The 16916-nt window shown below is 39.5% G+C and overlaps 2 protein-coding genes across 8 annotated transcripts in view; one reads left to right on the top strand and one right to left on the bottom strand.

Moving 5' to 3' along the window:
* Window positions 1-16916, bottom strand: part of sptbn4a (spectrin, beta, non-erythrocytic 4a) — a 58339-nt gene that overhangs the window by 31916 nt on the left and 9507 nt on the right. For all 7 annotated transcript variants that reach the window (XM_037120535.1, XM_037120534.1, XM_037120538.1 and 4 more), the window contains exons 4-5: window positions 15987-16081; window positions 15163-15287 (exon numbers count right to left, since the gene is read on the bottom strand). Coding sequence is in view for 1 of the 7 variants with exons in the window: in XM_037120540.1 (XP_036976435.1) it covers window positions 15163-15201 (39 nt within the window). In the remaining 6 variants the exon portion in view is untranslated. The remainder of the gene's footprint in view (window positions 1-15162; window positions 15288-15986; window positions 16082-16916) is intronic.
* Window positions 12616-13608, top strand: bhlha9 (basic helix-loop-helix family, member a9). The gene has a single exon (XM_037120541.1). It carries the CDS (start codon window positions 12616-12618, stop codon window positions 13486-13488), a length of 873 nt encoding a protein of 290 aa, XP_036976436.1. The 3' UTR covers window positions 13489-13608.

Here is a 16916-nt window from a genome sequence, read left to right as displayed (position 1 = left end):
GTTAGATTCATGCACTTGGGAGTATGAATAACGGTACAAACTTCATAATCTAATCAGTGCTGAAAATACATTTGTGTTGTGTATGTAAACACCACACATTAGTTTCAGGCACCTGGATATGCTAGCTGCAGTACTGCAACACTGTGGCTTGTAAATGTGATCAGGTAGAGAGGCACAATCCAGCAGAGTGGCAAATGTAGAACTCGGACAACCATAAGCCAAACTATTCAGATGTAACTCAGTACAGTCAGTACAGAAATAAGTGACTAAGATATCAGTTAGAGGCCCAGTTCTTTGTGTGTGGTTTACAGATTTTCTAGGTTAATTATTAAAAAAATTGACATAATTATGATTTTAGATGCACACGTTGGTGAGAAATCAATACATTCTGTATGTGTAATCATCATTGTTATCGTTACATCATAATTATAATGTAACTTTTCATAAAACATAGTTGAATAAACAAAATAATTTTGTACACTGAAAAAAACAAAACAATCCAAATGTAGTTTGAGATACTGTGAGCAAAAAGACAAACTCAACCCAAAGATTCTATTAAAAGACCAGGGTGAGCCAGAACATATGGTATCTGGCAGTTGAATACAAAAACATATCAAACACTGAACTGTGGAATTAATTTAACTGGAAATTGTGTTGACAGCTCCTTGAAATGTTTCATAATATGTTACTAATATGTTATAATAATTATCAATCTTAAGTCTCCTGAAATGAAGTGACATTTATGTCAATGAATCTGTTGCCCCATGCATGCTAGGAGTGTTCCTAACACACCCACCTAATGTTACTGCAATAACATGATCATTTCAAAAATCACATGAATGCCATAACTTCCCACTCTTTAATCACGTTGCCTTTATTTCAAATTTAGGGCACACTGTTATCTAGGGTGAACTACTCACTCCGCATCCTGTGCTGGATTCGAATAAACAGGATTATCTATGGCTGATAACAGAATGATAGCCTGAAATACTTGGGCCACATTTAAAAAAAAACAAAAAAAACAAAACAGGACCCAGGTTTCTAATGTAATGCCATAAACTAGGACTTGGGACACAACGGGACACTAAACCATAGTGTCTTTTTGCATGGCTGACACAAATGATCATACTTTTATTGCTAAAATATTTATTGGATATAACTGGATCTAGAAATACAAAGAAAAGCCACCTCATATTTTAAAGGATTGAGTGTGTCTGTGTCGTCAGGGCTTGCTCATCTATGTTCCTCTGTGCAATGCCCTCAAAGTGCTGTCCTCAAATCAGTAACTTTATTTATTCTTCCTTTGCATACTCCTTACAGTTGTACCAGTGACTTTTAAAACAAACCTACAGGTATAACGTTCCCACTAACAGCCACTAGAGGCCACAATTTCCAAGACAAGTGCCAGGCACCACAATTATACTGATGCATGTTCGTCCTGATGCATAAACAGACAAAAGAAATAGGGTTATTTAAATTCAATCTATGGACACACCCGTGTTCACGGCAACTGATGAAAGCAGATTATATATGTGGTGTGTTTGTAGGGAATATGGGAAGCATGGGTTACAAAATCGCAAGAATTCATGCTTTTGAAAACCACATCTATCCACAGCAACTTTTCAGTGACCAAAAGTGCACTACAGTACCTAACAACATTGCATTTCTTGCTCCACCCTCCTCCACAGTACACATTACACTTAGAAGAGACCAAGGTGAACTGCCCCATAAGGCGATCGGTTCAGCTGGCACATTTGTTAGTAATGAGGGTATAAATTATTTTTAATTCCCATATTTAAATGTACTAATAACAACCGGATATCCATATATACACGCAGTATTTGCCGGGTATGAATAGGATACCACTTGTATGAATAGGACACCATCGACTGTCACTGGTCTGGTGTTATTTTGCCTTCACCTACGCAGTTGCACTCCATAATAAGCACCTTTGCCATGTAAGGGAACAACTTGAGTGTGGAAAGTTTTGTATTCCAGCTTCCTACAGGTAAGAAATCCAAAATAATTGATCCTGTCTCTTTAACAGAAAACAAATGCAGCCTACTCACACCACCTACAGGGGAAAGTGAGTCCTCTCCCAACACCAGCTGGCAAAACATTGGGACAGGATTTTTCAACCTTTCTGGCTTGCCACTCTGGTGACTATTGAGGCTAATTGCTCAATAGTCACCAGTTTGGGAGTTGCCTTCTGCTGTCATTTAGGACAAACAATCCAACCCTAAATTTATTATTAAACTAAGAAGAACCAAAGCCATCGTCTATGCCACTTTAAAACAGTGACATTACTGTTGCACAACAAGGTTCAACAAATCTTTCTATCAATACACACTGCACTATATCATTGATCAGACCATGCCGAAATGCCACTGGAAACATGTCGTAATGTCAATCGCCCAAAAAACATGCTTCAGATGTGCATTTTTAGTTGATTATTAACTGCAGTTGGGCAGAAAAAATAAGAGTAAAATAAGTTTGTGTACACCATTTTTTTTATTTACCCTCTTTTAAGAATGTGCAGGCTTAATTTGAAGTTTATAAAAAAGATGAAAATTACAAATGAGTTGTGCTACTTGTTTTAATTGATAACACAATCTGTCACACCAGTATTCTGGATTTTATTTTGATATAATTGATAAGCAAGTATTTAATGATTAATCATTTACATCCTTAAACACAATGGTTTGGACCTTTGAAAGCTGTAGACTGGGCTGTATTCTTTCCCTTATGGTCCCATGATAAACAGCAGATGACAATACAACTATTGTACATACTGACACCCCTTCAGACATCTATGCAACGGAGAGTCTTGCAGCTTCTGTGTGGCACTAGCTCAGCTACAACACAAGTGCGATACAGAAACCGTAGATTTGTCTCCAGATCGTGAAACAGTTTTAAGATTAGTCTCTTGACCAAAGCACAGTTTAGTCAGTGGATGAGTTCAATGTTTTAGGAAATATACTTATTTGCTATCTTTCATTGAGTTAGGTATTTAAATGGATATCAGCCCTGTTTTTAGGACAGTTAGCCTAGTTTAGCATTAAGACTGGACGCAGGAGGAAACAGCTCGCCTAGTTCTCTCGAAAGTTAAACATAGACCGACTGCTGTCAGTCCACAGAGTGGACTGAGTGGACTCAGTTCTTCAGAATGATACTTTCGCAAACAACACTAATCTACTGATAGTTGGTCAGCTCTGACTGCTAGCAGTTTTCACAGAGGTGTGATCAAACTGTCACTCAGGTAAGTCACTCTGGTCGATCTGTCCTCATCTCCCGTGTCAAACGCTACATAGCCACCTGGTCATGACCTCTGCATTGGTAGTCTGGTGCAGTCCTCTGCGAAACTTTCTAAATATGTTGTGTGAGAGTGACGACCTGTTGTCTAACCATGTTGGAAATCTAGAGTATTTGTAGCAGTTTTGAATGGTAACAGCTGAAGGTGTAGAGAAAGCTGGCTGTCACTGAGGAGAAGACTATGGACTATTTGGATATGGAGATTATAACAGTAATAATCATAATAATAAGTCACTGTTCTGAAGCAAAGGGAGTTTTAAGAAGTGACTTAGATGAAGTTACTCACTACTGAGTATGATTTTCTATCACAACCTGTTTCAAAGACAGCAATGGCAAATGTTATTTCACTGTTTCAAATTTCCCCAAAAAACAAAAAAATCAAACAAACTATGATTCAGCAATAAAGAATTTAAAACTGATTCTTTTTGACAGAAATTATCTGCCATTTTTGCTGATTTTCTTAAATCAGCTGCAATTATATAACTGGCCAAATGTACCCTAAAGAATGCTCAACACACTTGATGCTCAGTAGTTGTGCGTTATCTTTTTGCCACTAGAGGGCAACCTTTCTACAAGTGTTTTCTTGCCCTCTAAATATGAGCGATACAAATGAGGACCTCGACTAGGGCCAGAGACTGTAAAAAGTCTGCAGTGATCTTACGTAATATGTATATATATGGACAAGTGCACTGTGTATACCACAGCAGAAACAAAGACTGGTATATGGGCTTCATTTCTTTGCTTAATATCACTTGGAGTCACTCATATGTCTATTAACTCTTGATGCATTACTAAGCTGTCTGTATTTTCACACTTTCTCCAAGTAAAAAACAATTTTGCTTATTACACAGTTCTAAACAGTCTGACATATATTAAACAAAAACATTTCAATACCTTATTGCCTGTCCAGATAGATGTCAGTTTTGAGTAATTTGAGTAAATTTTATTTACATGAAAACATCTGTTATGTGATGTGCCATGGGCAGACAGCTTGTTGTTGGGGCATTTGATAAGAGGTGATATCTGTATAGGTCTACATCATTAAGCCAAAAAAATAAAATAGATGTTTTTCACTTTCGGGCAATGAGCACATAGCTGGACACATGTCATGTGGGTTTTGTCCCTGAGTACATAGAATGTGCATGAAAGGAATAATTAAATGGCTAGTATGAAAAGGAACAGTGTTACATATTAGTTACCTTCATTTTAAAGGAATTTATTATGTTACAACATTATTGTCTGCATTGGGGAAATACATTACACTACTTTTTAGTTACTTTCAACAAAATGCTCAAATATCCTATATAGAACAAGTGAATCGCCTGGATCAAACAAATGGATTTGGACACAGAGATGAGCATGTCTGATAGGACATGATGCTGAAAATGTAAGAAGATACTGTATTAAACTCATGCTATTGTTTTAAATGGGCAAGTATTGTTAGGCTTTATTTGGCAATACCGCTGTTTAGGAGGTCTGAAACATTAGGCTTACAACTATTGCATCGGCATAAAGCGATCTGATTATGGTAAAGCTAGTTTAGCAAATTATTGTTTTTGACAGGGATTTTGCTAACGAGCTTGTTAAAAGCTGGTGATTCTACTGCTGACAGAGGCTCCCTATCTTCAACACACCCTGCCACAAGCCTCCTCACTTCTCTGGGTTCAATCTATTCAAGATTGAAGAATTCTATTCAATCTATTGCCGACTGAGATCAAGCGAAATCTATTTTTGTGTGATAAACATTAAGCTTGCTCGTGCTCTCATCCTCTGCTTTTCTTTTCCGCTTGCTAACGTCGTCTCTCTCTCAGTTAGTTTAGTATTTGGGTGAACCCTATCTACGTGTTTCTTCAGGTGTTTGTGCTATGTCTTGCTGCAGAGAGTTCTGTCGGCTTCCCTCCCTGACATAGTTTACACCTGACCATTATGTTCTTATCCGATTATGTTCTTGTCCTTTTCTTTTACAAAATTCAAATTAAAAGGAGCATGCCCAGCTTGCAAATGTAGAGCCTGACTCTGCAGCCATCTCAGCCGTGCCGGTGTGCGACCGACAAATTTTTGTGGTGATTTATATATTTTTTTCTGGTGACGGAAGGGTTTAGATGGATTCTTAACAAATCAATATGTAACACGTTACGTGACATAACTGTACTAATACATTACTGAAATACTATTAGTAACACATTATATTACTCAGTTACAGCTGAAATAAATATATTACTGTAGTTTGTTGCTTTTTAAGGAATTAAAATGGAAAAAGGAATGATTACAGCAGGCAAATCTCCATATGGAGATCTGATTATTGTTTCAAACAGACTTGAAAAACGGTGTATCTATCCTGTCACCGCACTAACTGTGGTGCACGACTGGTTGAATTGTTCTAAATAACTTGGTCCTTAGGATTAAAGAGAATATTTAATTTGAGATATCCCTCTAGGCCTGATTTGATGGAATGAGGTCAAAGTCAAATTTGACAGAGCAAATCTATTCTAATTACATCTTCAGACTTGTAGCTCATAAAGCATCTCTTTCCATTGATGGAGAGGTTAATGGCCAGAGGGAGGACAAGGTTATGACCCACGCAGGACTGACCTCAAGAGCAAAGCTACAATTATCAATGACCACATAATGACCAGAGTTTGACGGTAACTTTCGTTTGTTCTTTAACAAATAAGCTAATTTCAACCAGCAAGCTCTCATGTATTATTTTAGATTTTTAGGTCATCCATTCTGCCAGTCACTTGTTGACTCTACCAAACCATTGATGTCAAGCAACTGTCAGTCAGCCTGTATTCCTGGGCACAGACATTTCACGCACATCCACTTAAGAGAGCGTTGTAAACTTATTAGACTCATTTAAACATAGTATTGCCGTGATTCTTTGTTACCACTTCTGTGGTCAGAGGGTATCACTTTAAGTGCTGTGGGTTGTGTGGGAACTAGCCTACAGACAGATAACCTTGACCACATGTTCCAACACTCCAAATGGACCCTGTAATGATAACCCAGTGTAATGACTGACTGCTCTTAGGAAGGAATGCACTATGAACATAGACTACTGCCTTTTTGTGGGTTTCTTTCCTTTTTTTCGTTTCTATACACATTTCTTGTCGTTTAAAAGAAGGATGCAGAAAACTGGTTTAATTTACCTTAGCATGGACATGATAGGGCATAAAATATTGTTTAAGGTGAGACACTACAAGGAACTTCCCCAGTTGATTACCTACATTAAGACACTTTAGCATCATATAATGGAAAAAGCTGGAAAAAGTCCTCTGCTGAGGACAATATGCTTTCACTCCGTCTGTTTGTCATCAAGATTACACAAAAAACACCCACCAGATTTCTATGAAGCTTGGATTGGACATGGGTCTCAGTATAGCTTAGATCGGGTACAAAAAAATCAAGCCCGACCCGACCCTGTACATGTTGTGTCCGAGCCCGGCCCGGCCCGACACATTAATTGTAATTATGAGCCCGAGCCTGATTTAAACCTGACGTTTTTTTAATGCATGGGCAGTTATAACTGACGATGTTTTTGTTTTCCTCTTGCGTCTCGGGGAGTGATGCCATGTATGCGACAAGTCACGTTTTCATCATGAGGACAAGTCACGTGTAAGACCAGGCAGCGACACAAACACAAACAACAATGGAGGGAGAAGAGAGCTGTGCGTTTCTAGCTGGAAATATAGTCGTTATTTTAAGTTATTAGAATTATTAAAACACACACACACACAGAAATTCTTGATCAAGGGCCCAGCCTGGCCCGACCCAGCCCAAGGATAGTGGCGGGAAATATCGACCCGGGCAGGGTCTCACTCTAGGTCTCAGCCCGGAATAGACCCCATTAACTATTTCTGCAGATCAAGGAATGGTTTTTCATGTTCTTTAACATTGCAAATTAGGGCTCCTTGTTTTGACAGCGTAACTATTTCAGGGAATAATGCATGGATCGTCATGAAAAAAATCAGGTGGATTTCGGTGGCTGGCTTGAGTGTATGTGAAAGGGAAATGTTGGGCATTGGTGAAGTTTGTACTCTACTCAGTGCCATTCTTGTTAAAAGAAATCAGAACACTGGATGACGCCAGGTTCAATTCTGTTGATATGTTAGAGTCAAAGGTTTTACAGAGGGAATTGTGGATATCTATTTGATCACTTCACAAGTAAGAGAATACCATAAAAATCAATTTGCATCATGTTTAAAGGAATTTTGTTTTACATAAATCAGATTATGAATGATAAATGAACAACAAAAAAAAGTGAATAAGGTAAAAAAAAAAATACAGATAGGTATCAAAAGACATTTTATGCAAGCTAAATATCCAAAATCTCAAGATACACAGCTGTGAACAGCTTAATGTCTGTCCACTACAATAAATACATTTCCATCTCTAGTTCATATGAACCTGCTGTAAATACTATCCTGTAAAAACAAGTGATTCATATCATGATTCAGGTATTTCGGGCAGAGGAGGAAGTATACTGACATTCCTATGTGCAGGAAACTGTTAGACATGTCATGACATCAGTACTGACAGATTTGCATGGTTTTGTTACAAGGTATAAATCACCAAGAAGGGAAGTTACAGTAATGTTCTGCTTATGGCTAAATTAGAGACTGCAGGATTTTAAGTGACCAAAACATGAAGCATGCTGTTTTTTTCTCAACATGGCAACCAGCTATTCTTTACGGCCTGAACGAAACATATGATGTCTTCATAATCAATTGGTTACTATGGATTTGAGACTAAATCAAATATTTACATGATGACAAATATGAGTTGAATGAAAACGAAATAATGAAGAGGTCACTGAAATAATCAGTGAGATGTTCAGCTGTGTTTTTTTTCTAAGATAAATGTATCCTGGTACAGCTTCATAAAAAAGGATGACGACATTTGTTGGCCTTCATCACAACATCCATTGCTTTATATTTTACTAGTTTCTTCCCCAATAAATCACAACACTTTCAAGTTCTCAGAGTGCTAAACCTCTGGAAACATCTTTCAGAATCAACTCCAACACACCTCTATGATTAATAGCCAACTCAATGACAGATATTCTGTGAATAACACTTTCAATGTAGAGCTGTGCGTGCTGAAATACCCGGGGCATTGTTTCAACCCGACAACTGAGATTTTATAGCTGGCGTGCACACTGAAAGGGATTACAGCAGCCAGCTACACGTAATTGCCAGTAATTTCAGACAGTATGATTCACATTCATATGTGTCAGTAGACTTGCTGCTTTCACGTTTTGTTTTTAACATGTTGGACAAGATCTCTCGCGCAGACACTCGCTCACCCTGTCACGAAAACCTAAGACGCGTGTTTCACTCAAGCATGTCTGTGTGTTGACAGAAGAGAACAGCTCATACTAAACTTGAAAAAAAAAAACTCAAATCAAAGTGACATGTTGTTTCTTTGTTGCTGCTTTTTTTTTTTTTTTTCAAGTATGCCAATAATTCCTAAAGACTTGAGGTCTCACTCTGTTGAGTCACCACAGTGTAAAGTGTGATTTACAGAGGTATCTGGAGAGATCATTTCCTACTCTGATACAACTGGCAATAAGAGGCAGCATTCGATGCTGACACAAAAGATCATAAATGATAGATATACATAGATCTACCGGGCAGGCAGCTCGGTGTCCTGCAACACCAAAGACAGAGCCTCATGGTCAGAGCTTCTGGGGTACTACAGTTCTCTATCTGTATATTTGTAAAGAGAATTCATGCTAATATTGCCATTTTATCAGTGATGGAAAGAAGGTGTGGCACTTTAAGGTCAACAGTGTAGGATTTATTGGCATTTTTCGGTAAGGTTGCACAACACAACTATTGACTTAAACCTCACCTCACTCTCCTGCACAGTAGCTCCTAAAAATGAGAAAAAAAAAGTGAAAGGCCCTCTCTACTCTCTTTTCTAGGATACTGCAGAACGAGGGTGGTGCAACATTGCGGACTTCATGAATGAGAACCTCACATAAAAGACAATTTTATAAATAAGTCAAATGATAAAATAAAACATGACAATTCTTAGTCAGGTGATCAAACACTAATGAAAACATTATTATGAATATTGTGGATTGAATTTCTGACAATAGTTCCTCCTAAATCCTACACACTGCATCATTAAGTGCGATTTTCAAGGGCTTGTACTTCAATATTGGTCCTTGACCAAGGACATAATGTAAAGCAGTGTTTTTGCAATAAAATAGAGTACAGTATGACAAATAAAATAACTGCCATGAAATGACCACAGATTGGTAGTGTACAGTTGATAACATTGATTTTTGCAGACATTAACTATCCCCGAGGCATTGTGGTGTGACAAATAGCGGAGGGGCAGCGATAACATGATTTTTTTCTAACTGGAAGCTTTTTATTGAGGTGAGAAAATTCCATGGCAGACACCAAAAACATGCATTAACATACCACTGGAAAGCCAAGGTTAGCGAACCTAGACCTTACTCACTTATTACCTCTAACTATCCCTTTGGAAATATATAACGTTTGGCACACAGACCTCTAATAACAAACGGCTAACAACCAGTCATTATGGGGGCTTGAGCAGGAGATTTACAAATCTTAGTTTCAGCGGCATTGGACAGGTTCCCTTTGCTTGAAAATGGTTATTCCATCAAGGGCATGGCGAGCTGCGTGATAAAATCTTGTGATTTATTTCTGGCGGCTGATAATTACTGGTGTCTTGTCACCTGTCAAAAATGAATGGACGGGGAGAGTCCGAGGCTGTAGTCTTCATGCTCTTTACACCGCGGCAGTAAATCTGACATGTTTGTGAAGTCATAAATCACAACTTGTGATAAAGCCTACGCACTTGGAGCTGAGCGGCATGGCCTGAAAAGTTTTAACTATAAAGGTATGCAAAAGATCAGCAAGGTTATACAAAAGGTGTGGTAAGTACAGTGGGTTAAGTGGTTACTTTACAACTTCACAGGAATGGTCTCAGTTAAACACAAAACAAAAAGGACAGTGAGTGAAATGCTTTAACATCATCATTGTAGTTCAACTGTTCATCTGGGAGGCTTTAACCACTTTAAGACAGTACAGTCATTTACTAACAGCTAGACAATGAATGAGTTTTCGTACAATATTTTGTCCTAGATGATGATTTTAAGATCTTGTCTGTAATATACACAACATTTCTATTATGTTCAAGTAACAAGAACGTTTTATATTTCACTTTAACTGTTGAAGTGTGTGAACACATTGTGTCATTAGGGTTTCATTGTTTCAGTGACAAATAGCTGTTCAGATGTCACATCAAGGTTAGAATAAGAGTTTGTGGCCTTATCAAATAATAGTGGTTCTGTCTTTTTGACAAACAAATGCAGATCCTAGTGGATTTAACTGTGAAGGTAAGAATTGAGAAAAACCTGAGCAAAGTGTGGAATGCAAGGTTGACTCGTGAATGGCTTTAGGGTCCAGGTTGTCAAGTTTCACAGAGAGAATAATTTTTCATTCTCTCCTCACCTAATTAAAAATGTACAAGGTTTACTGTATGTGTAAATAGAAAATACTCATGTTGTATGCAAACACTGGTACTTCACTGACTATATATGTAACAAAGGTATCTTAATAATAAGTGAGAAATCCAAGTCCAGTCTGTGTTGATCTCCTGGACAGAAAAAGGTGAGACTAAAAAGTTCCCACCTCAGATCAATAATTGTGCTTTTAGAGCTGAAACTCTGGGCTGTAATTGTTTTAAAGGATGGCGTCTCAGAGCCGCAACACATACAATAAAAACAAGAGGGCAGGAAGGAAGCAATGCTTCTCAACGACCCCCAGTTCAGCGTCTGGGGGCCTACCCTTTAGTTACCTGACCTATTGCACTTGGCCAGAAGCCTCGCTAAAGGTCAGTGCAATCACCTTTCACTATCCACCACAATATCCGACTCATAGATAGTTCATGTGGATGCAGGTCTTTCCGCTTTTATATTCCTCAATTAGAGACTATTTTGTATTATGTACGAGTAGTGGAAGATGAAAATAAAAGCAAGCCTATTTCAATTCAGTATCTGGTAGGTCTTTGTTCAGAAAGTGACATGAAACCCATCGCCTTACAAGGAAGTTAATAAAATAATTTCACAAGTTTTTCAGCGTATTTACAGCCTAAATTTGATCAAAATGGAATGTCCTCACTAGCAAAAGATTATGAAAGATCGATAGTCTAACCAGCAGTAATTGTAGGTTCTAATTGTAAAATATTTGCTCTTGTTTTTTCCCTCTCTTTGAAGTCTAGTGCTCTCTCTGCTCTTGTCCTGAGGTGCTGCCCAGGCCTGATTTATGGGAATGGGTTCCAGGGAAGCGACTCTAAATTACATGGCCCTTAAACCTGCGCGGAGAGAGACAGAGAGGGAGAATCGCCACTCTACAGACAGCTAATTGCAAGGACAAATCTAACCTACGGTAGATAAGAAGGTTCCTCTCTTCCCAGACCTGAGAAAAGGGGAAACGTGTAAAACAGATTAGACCACTTGGATAAATGTGCAATTTGTCATAAATGTCCTTGAGACTATTCACAGAACATCTATTAAGGTGAATATCACTTCCCTGCTAATGATGGTAAAAGGTAAACAGCATACATTCTGTTCAACGAATGAAATACTTATTTTGTTGGAGATTCAGTCTAACTGGCATGGTGCAGTGTTGTTCTGTGTAAAGAAAGGAACTGTGATGACGGGAAGAAGTGAAGCGCATAAACTAACATTACAAAACTCTACATTACAGCCTCATGGAAAGTCTGAAGCACACATGAAGTCTGGCATTACAGCTCTGTTACAGGGTGAAAAACAGAATTAAATACTCTTTAAAGGTGTTAAAGGAAGTGTAAAGTTAATTGCTATTTCCAAATAATTAGTATGTTTTGCGTACGTTTCACACTGACGTGAAGTGTTGAAACGTTTCTGTAAGATCCTGTGAGGGATATGAGGGAGAGTCAGAGAAGGAGGAGGAGGTGACAGTGCCATTTGCCTAGAGGGTGCCCATAAACCTGGAGAGGGAGAGAGAGTGCATCATTCCTCACAGGTGACTGTACCATGTGACTTCAAGAGCTTTAAAAAGCAGGCCAACCTGTCTTGTTGAGGTACAAGTAATCACAAGGCACCAGAGGAGTCAGAGGAGGAGAATACCTGGGCTGTCGGCACAGCAGCAAACACCGACAGCCCCACAAAGCAAGCTGAGGAGCACTCACAGACTACGACAATATAGACTCTTCACCACAACTACAAAACACGTGCGCAGGTTTTACGCAGACTTGTCTCGTGTCCGCGTTGTTGACACAATGAGCTGCAGCAGTGTTGCTGGATCGGAGTTCTCTGAGGAAGAGCTGGAGCTTGGCGTGCTGGACCAAGGGGAAGACGAGGGGAGTCCAAAGGCAACTTTCCACGACAGTGAGAGCTCCACCAGCAGCCCGAGTGACCCAGAGGAAGGCCAGACCAAGAAGCGCAATCGTCCAGTCCGCTCAAAAGCTCGAAGAATGGCCGCTAATGTCCGTGAGCGAAAGCGCATCATGGACTACAACCAGGCCTTTAATGCTCTACGTGTTGCTCTGAACCATGACCTCAGTGGTAAACGGCTTTCCAAGATCGCTACTCTGCAGAGAGCCATTAACCGCATCTCTGCTCTCTCAGTGTTCCTGAACTCAAACCCACCCAGCAAGCCCTGCACCCACCGTGAGTGCAATAGGTCATCTGTGGTGCCAGTTGCAATAGGAACATCTCAACTTGAGCAGACCAGGGTAACGGTCCCTAGACTGGAGCACCAGAGCTATATCCCCTGGCACGCGTCCATCTCTCACCAGATGCAGCCACAACAAGGGCCTCATATGCACAGGCTGCCCCCGGAGCCACACGTCTACATGGATAACACTGTGACATCTTGTCCCCCCTCACCTCATTACCCTTGTTATCCCACTGAGGGACAACTTTATGCTTCACATGGACACTGCGGCAGCCCCCGTGACCATCCGCCCAGTCCTCTTCGATACCCTCAGGTGGGTGAGGGGTTGGGCTACCAGCCAGGCATGTGGGCCTCCTGCCCTCAGAGATACATGGACACTTTTGTGGAGCCTTCTCCAGCTCTGGGGCTTCCCTGGCAGGTGAGCTACCTGCAGGAACCAGAGCACAACCTATCTCTGTGCTCTGACATACTGTAATAGGGTACATCCACCACTGTGAGCCCTAAAGACTGCTGATAATGCCAGAGGACTGATGAATGACCTCAGGGAGGAAACTGTTTGTGTGCTTCTGTTGTTGCAATCAACTCAGTATTACAGTAAAACTCTCTTATTAACAGATATATATAAAAAAAAAAAGTGCAATTACAGAGACTGCAGAATGTTGTATATATTGTGAAATGTATTTTGATCTCAAATTTCAAATGAATGTCTCAGTGTCTGCTGTAGATAATACACCCACAACACTGTGTTCTAGTTGCTCAGCTGTTTTGTGCTTCTGCAAAAACTGTTGGAAAAGATGCAAAGAAGTTGCATTACTACATATGTGATATTAAAAGGAAATGCAAATGGTCATAGCTGAGTAAGAAGAGAAGCAGTTAGTGGCGTAATCAACAAAAATGTGACAGCTTACATATGCGCTACACTGTTATGTAACATGCTCTTACTCTATGATTTATTTCAAGAAGTGGGCATTTTATGGAAATGGGATTTAAACCCAACTTGTTCATGTATTTATTCTCTGTATCTCATAAAAAGTCATGGCTGTTTGTACATCATTTTCTGAACTTCATAATTAAATGTTAAAATTACATGAATCCTGTTATACTTACTTTCATGACAAAATGTTTAGCTGCAATCCCTTGTTTCTTAGGACTTTCATACAGCACATTCACAACACTCTGCTTTACAAATGCTGTGTGCATGCATGTCCATGTAAGCATGTATGCATGCATGGGTGTGTGTGTTTGATTATAGCCTAGGGTTGGTAGCCTCTACTACTCAGAGTCTGAGATGACAGAGGTCCTTCACTCAGTTGAAAAATGTCCTTACAAGCCCATTCTTGTCATTTTTCTGGGAGAAGAGAAGCCTAGTTGCTTTTAACACACAGAAAAATAAAAGCATGGGTTGACGGGGAGAAGGACACTACTGACAGTGTTTGTGTTATCTGAGCTGAAAACCTTGATAAGCAATAGAGGGGTATGAAAATTATGTCTAGCTGAATATGCTTTTCTTGGCTTTTTGCTGTCTGCACAGAAGTACAATTAAGTAAAAAGTCTGATCTGCAACAAATCGGCAAGTGACATCATAACTAGTAACTACAATACGTCAGTTGTTCTGTGTGCTGATCAAGTAGAGTATATTATAACCACAATTTTCCCCCCTAGTCACCCATCTCATGTTAGTCAACAACAGCTTTCCCTCCCCTGCTGAGCAGTATGTCATGGAAAACAGGTTTAATATCAGACTATAGGACGAGCCGACCGACAGATTTATGTGGGCTCAGGAAGGAAGACTGTGCCCCGTCATCAACGAGGTGAAATCCCCTGTCGGGCTGCACTGGCCCGCAGGTGGAATTGGGTGTGTGAGACTTTTTTGAACATCCTGGAGGTCTCCCAACAAGGGCCTCGAGACGCTGCTGAAAAGAGTTGGCCTGGGGAAAACTACTGCAGGCTTGGTGGAGAAATAAATAGTGTGGTACAACAACAATTAGCAGGCAGGAAGGAAAGGGAATACCGACAAAGAGATGAATGGGAAGGAGGAGTAAAATAATAGGAAGAGGAGGATATAGGTGGTGAGAACACAGCAGAGTCTACAGCTGAGCCGTCGTTCAGCTTCTTTACAGACGTGAATCACTAGAGAACCTTGACTCACCAGCGAGAGACGAGTGTGGCTGACAGCACATGACGGCATGTCTCTTCCTCCTCCTTCTTTGGCACAAAAACAGATATCGACTCACTCTGGTGCCAGTTGATCTACCCACCTGGGTCCTCAAGGGACTGCAGAGTGAAAGTGGGCTGTAAATAACGTGCAATTCCACTGAGAACACAACTTTCTGTAGTTCTGTCGCTGGTTTATTTTACCGAGAGACTCCACATCGTGTCAATAAGAGTGCAGAATGCCTGGCTCTTTGTTTCCAAAAACAGTTGCCAACAGAAAAGGAGGATTGGAAGGATTTTAGAGTATTTTCACTGTGACTTTAATACAAGAAAAAAAACTAAAAACACCCAATAAAATACATCTGTAAATTAATTGTCTTAATTGCTAATTAATTGCTAAAAAAGTAATATTAAAATGAGTTTAGATTTGCACTGAAGAGTGAAGCCATTTCACATTCATAATGAAAGTCACGTAAGAAGTGACAGTTTAAACTTAACAAGTTGGATCTAAGTACTGTGCGGTTAACTGGTTAAATGATCAAGAACAATTAACTGGGTTCAGAAACCTTAAAACGAGAATTTACTGCCTATTATTTTCTAATGATTGTGAAACCATGAAGATGCATAGTATAAACATTTACTAAAGAATGACACTAATCATTGTTTTGTCCCACTATGTATTAACAATACATGTGTAAGCTATTAACATGTTTGTGAGAAGTATTTGGTTGACGCAGAGAGAAATCCCATTACTTTGTCGGGCCTCTGTGCAGAAAAGCGCTCTAAAAAGGTCAACTTCCATGTTGAATTGTGACTCACCTGAGGATTTACCTCACTTCCCTGACATGTGAACCGCACAGTGATGCACCTTTTTCTCAGACTGTTCCGCCTCCTTTACACCCTCGGCTGCGAAGCTGATGGAAAAGAAAACAAGCAAACAGGAGAGAAATGATTCCAAGACATGAGGGTGTGTTTGCGTGATATATGGGGATGAGTCAGCCCTCAGAGTGAAGATGCATGTTGATGCTCTACATACTGTGCCCACCCCCTGCTCCCTAAGCACACACACACACACACACAAGCACAAACAAACACATTATGCTGCAATGACATCATTGGTGAATGTGAAGGAAGTGAAGGTGCCAGAGGACACGATTTGACAGACTTTATTTTATTCCCATGACATGTACAAACATATTATGACTGATTTATTACTTACTGTCTGACATTAAGTTATATGCACCTGGGAACTCACCAACCACACAATGATGCCTAGTTAAAGGCATATACCTGAAATTCGACCTATACTTAAAAATGATATAGCAAATCAAATAATATAACTTATGTTTAAGGCAATAAACAGTGTTCAGCTGTCATGTATTTCACAAGACCTCTTTGGGAAACACAAAACTGTTAATAACTTATTTTGTTTTTAATTACAACTTACTCAGGAACAGCCTTGGAACAACAGGAATGTCCACATCAGTAACATTATAAAATCATTAGGTGTCTTGATAGCCTAAAGGTTAAAGAATATTTTTTTATTCATTTTGTCAAAGACAAAATAAAACAGAAACATCATAAGAATATATGATCACTACATTGCAGTATAATATGAAGAAGGGACGATAAGGACTTTTATAAAAGAATTAAACTAATCACACATATAAACTGTTCAGGATGAGCAGTAACCAACTGGATTAGTGATGCTACAGCCCTGTTACTACATTATGAGCAAAAGTGATTAAT

This window comes from Acanthopagrus latus, chromosome 13 (assembly GCF_904848185.1).
Source record: "Acanthopagrus latus isolate v.2019 chromosome 13, fAcaLat1.1, whole genome shotgun sequence".
Classification (NCBI taxonomy): Eukaryota; Metazoa; Chordata; class Actinopteri; order Spariformes; family Sparidae; genus Acanthopagrus; species Acanthopagrus latus.
The sequence above is the reverse complement of the archived record's forward strand: the minus strand, read 5'-3'. Positions and strand labels throughout refer to the sequence as shown.

Bases quoted from the DNA above. Each gene is read 5' to 3' on its own strand.
- bhlha9 (XM_037120541.1), top strand. From the start codon at position 12,616: ATGAGCTGCAGCAGTGTTGCTGGATCGGAGTTCTCTGAGGAAGAGCTG.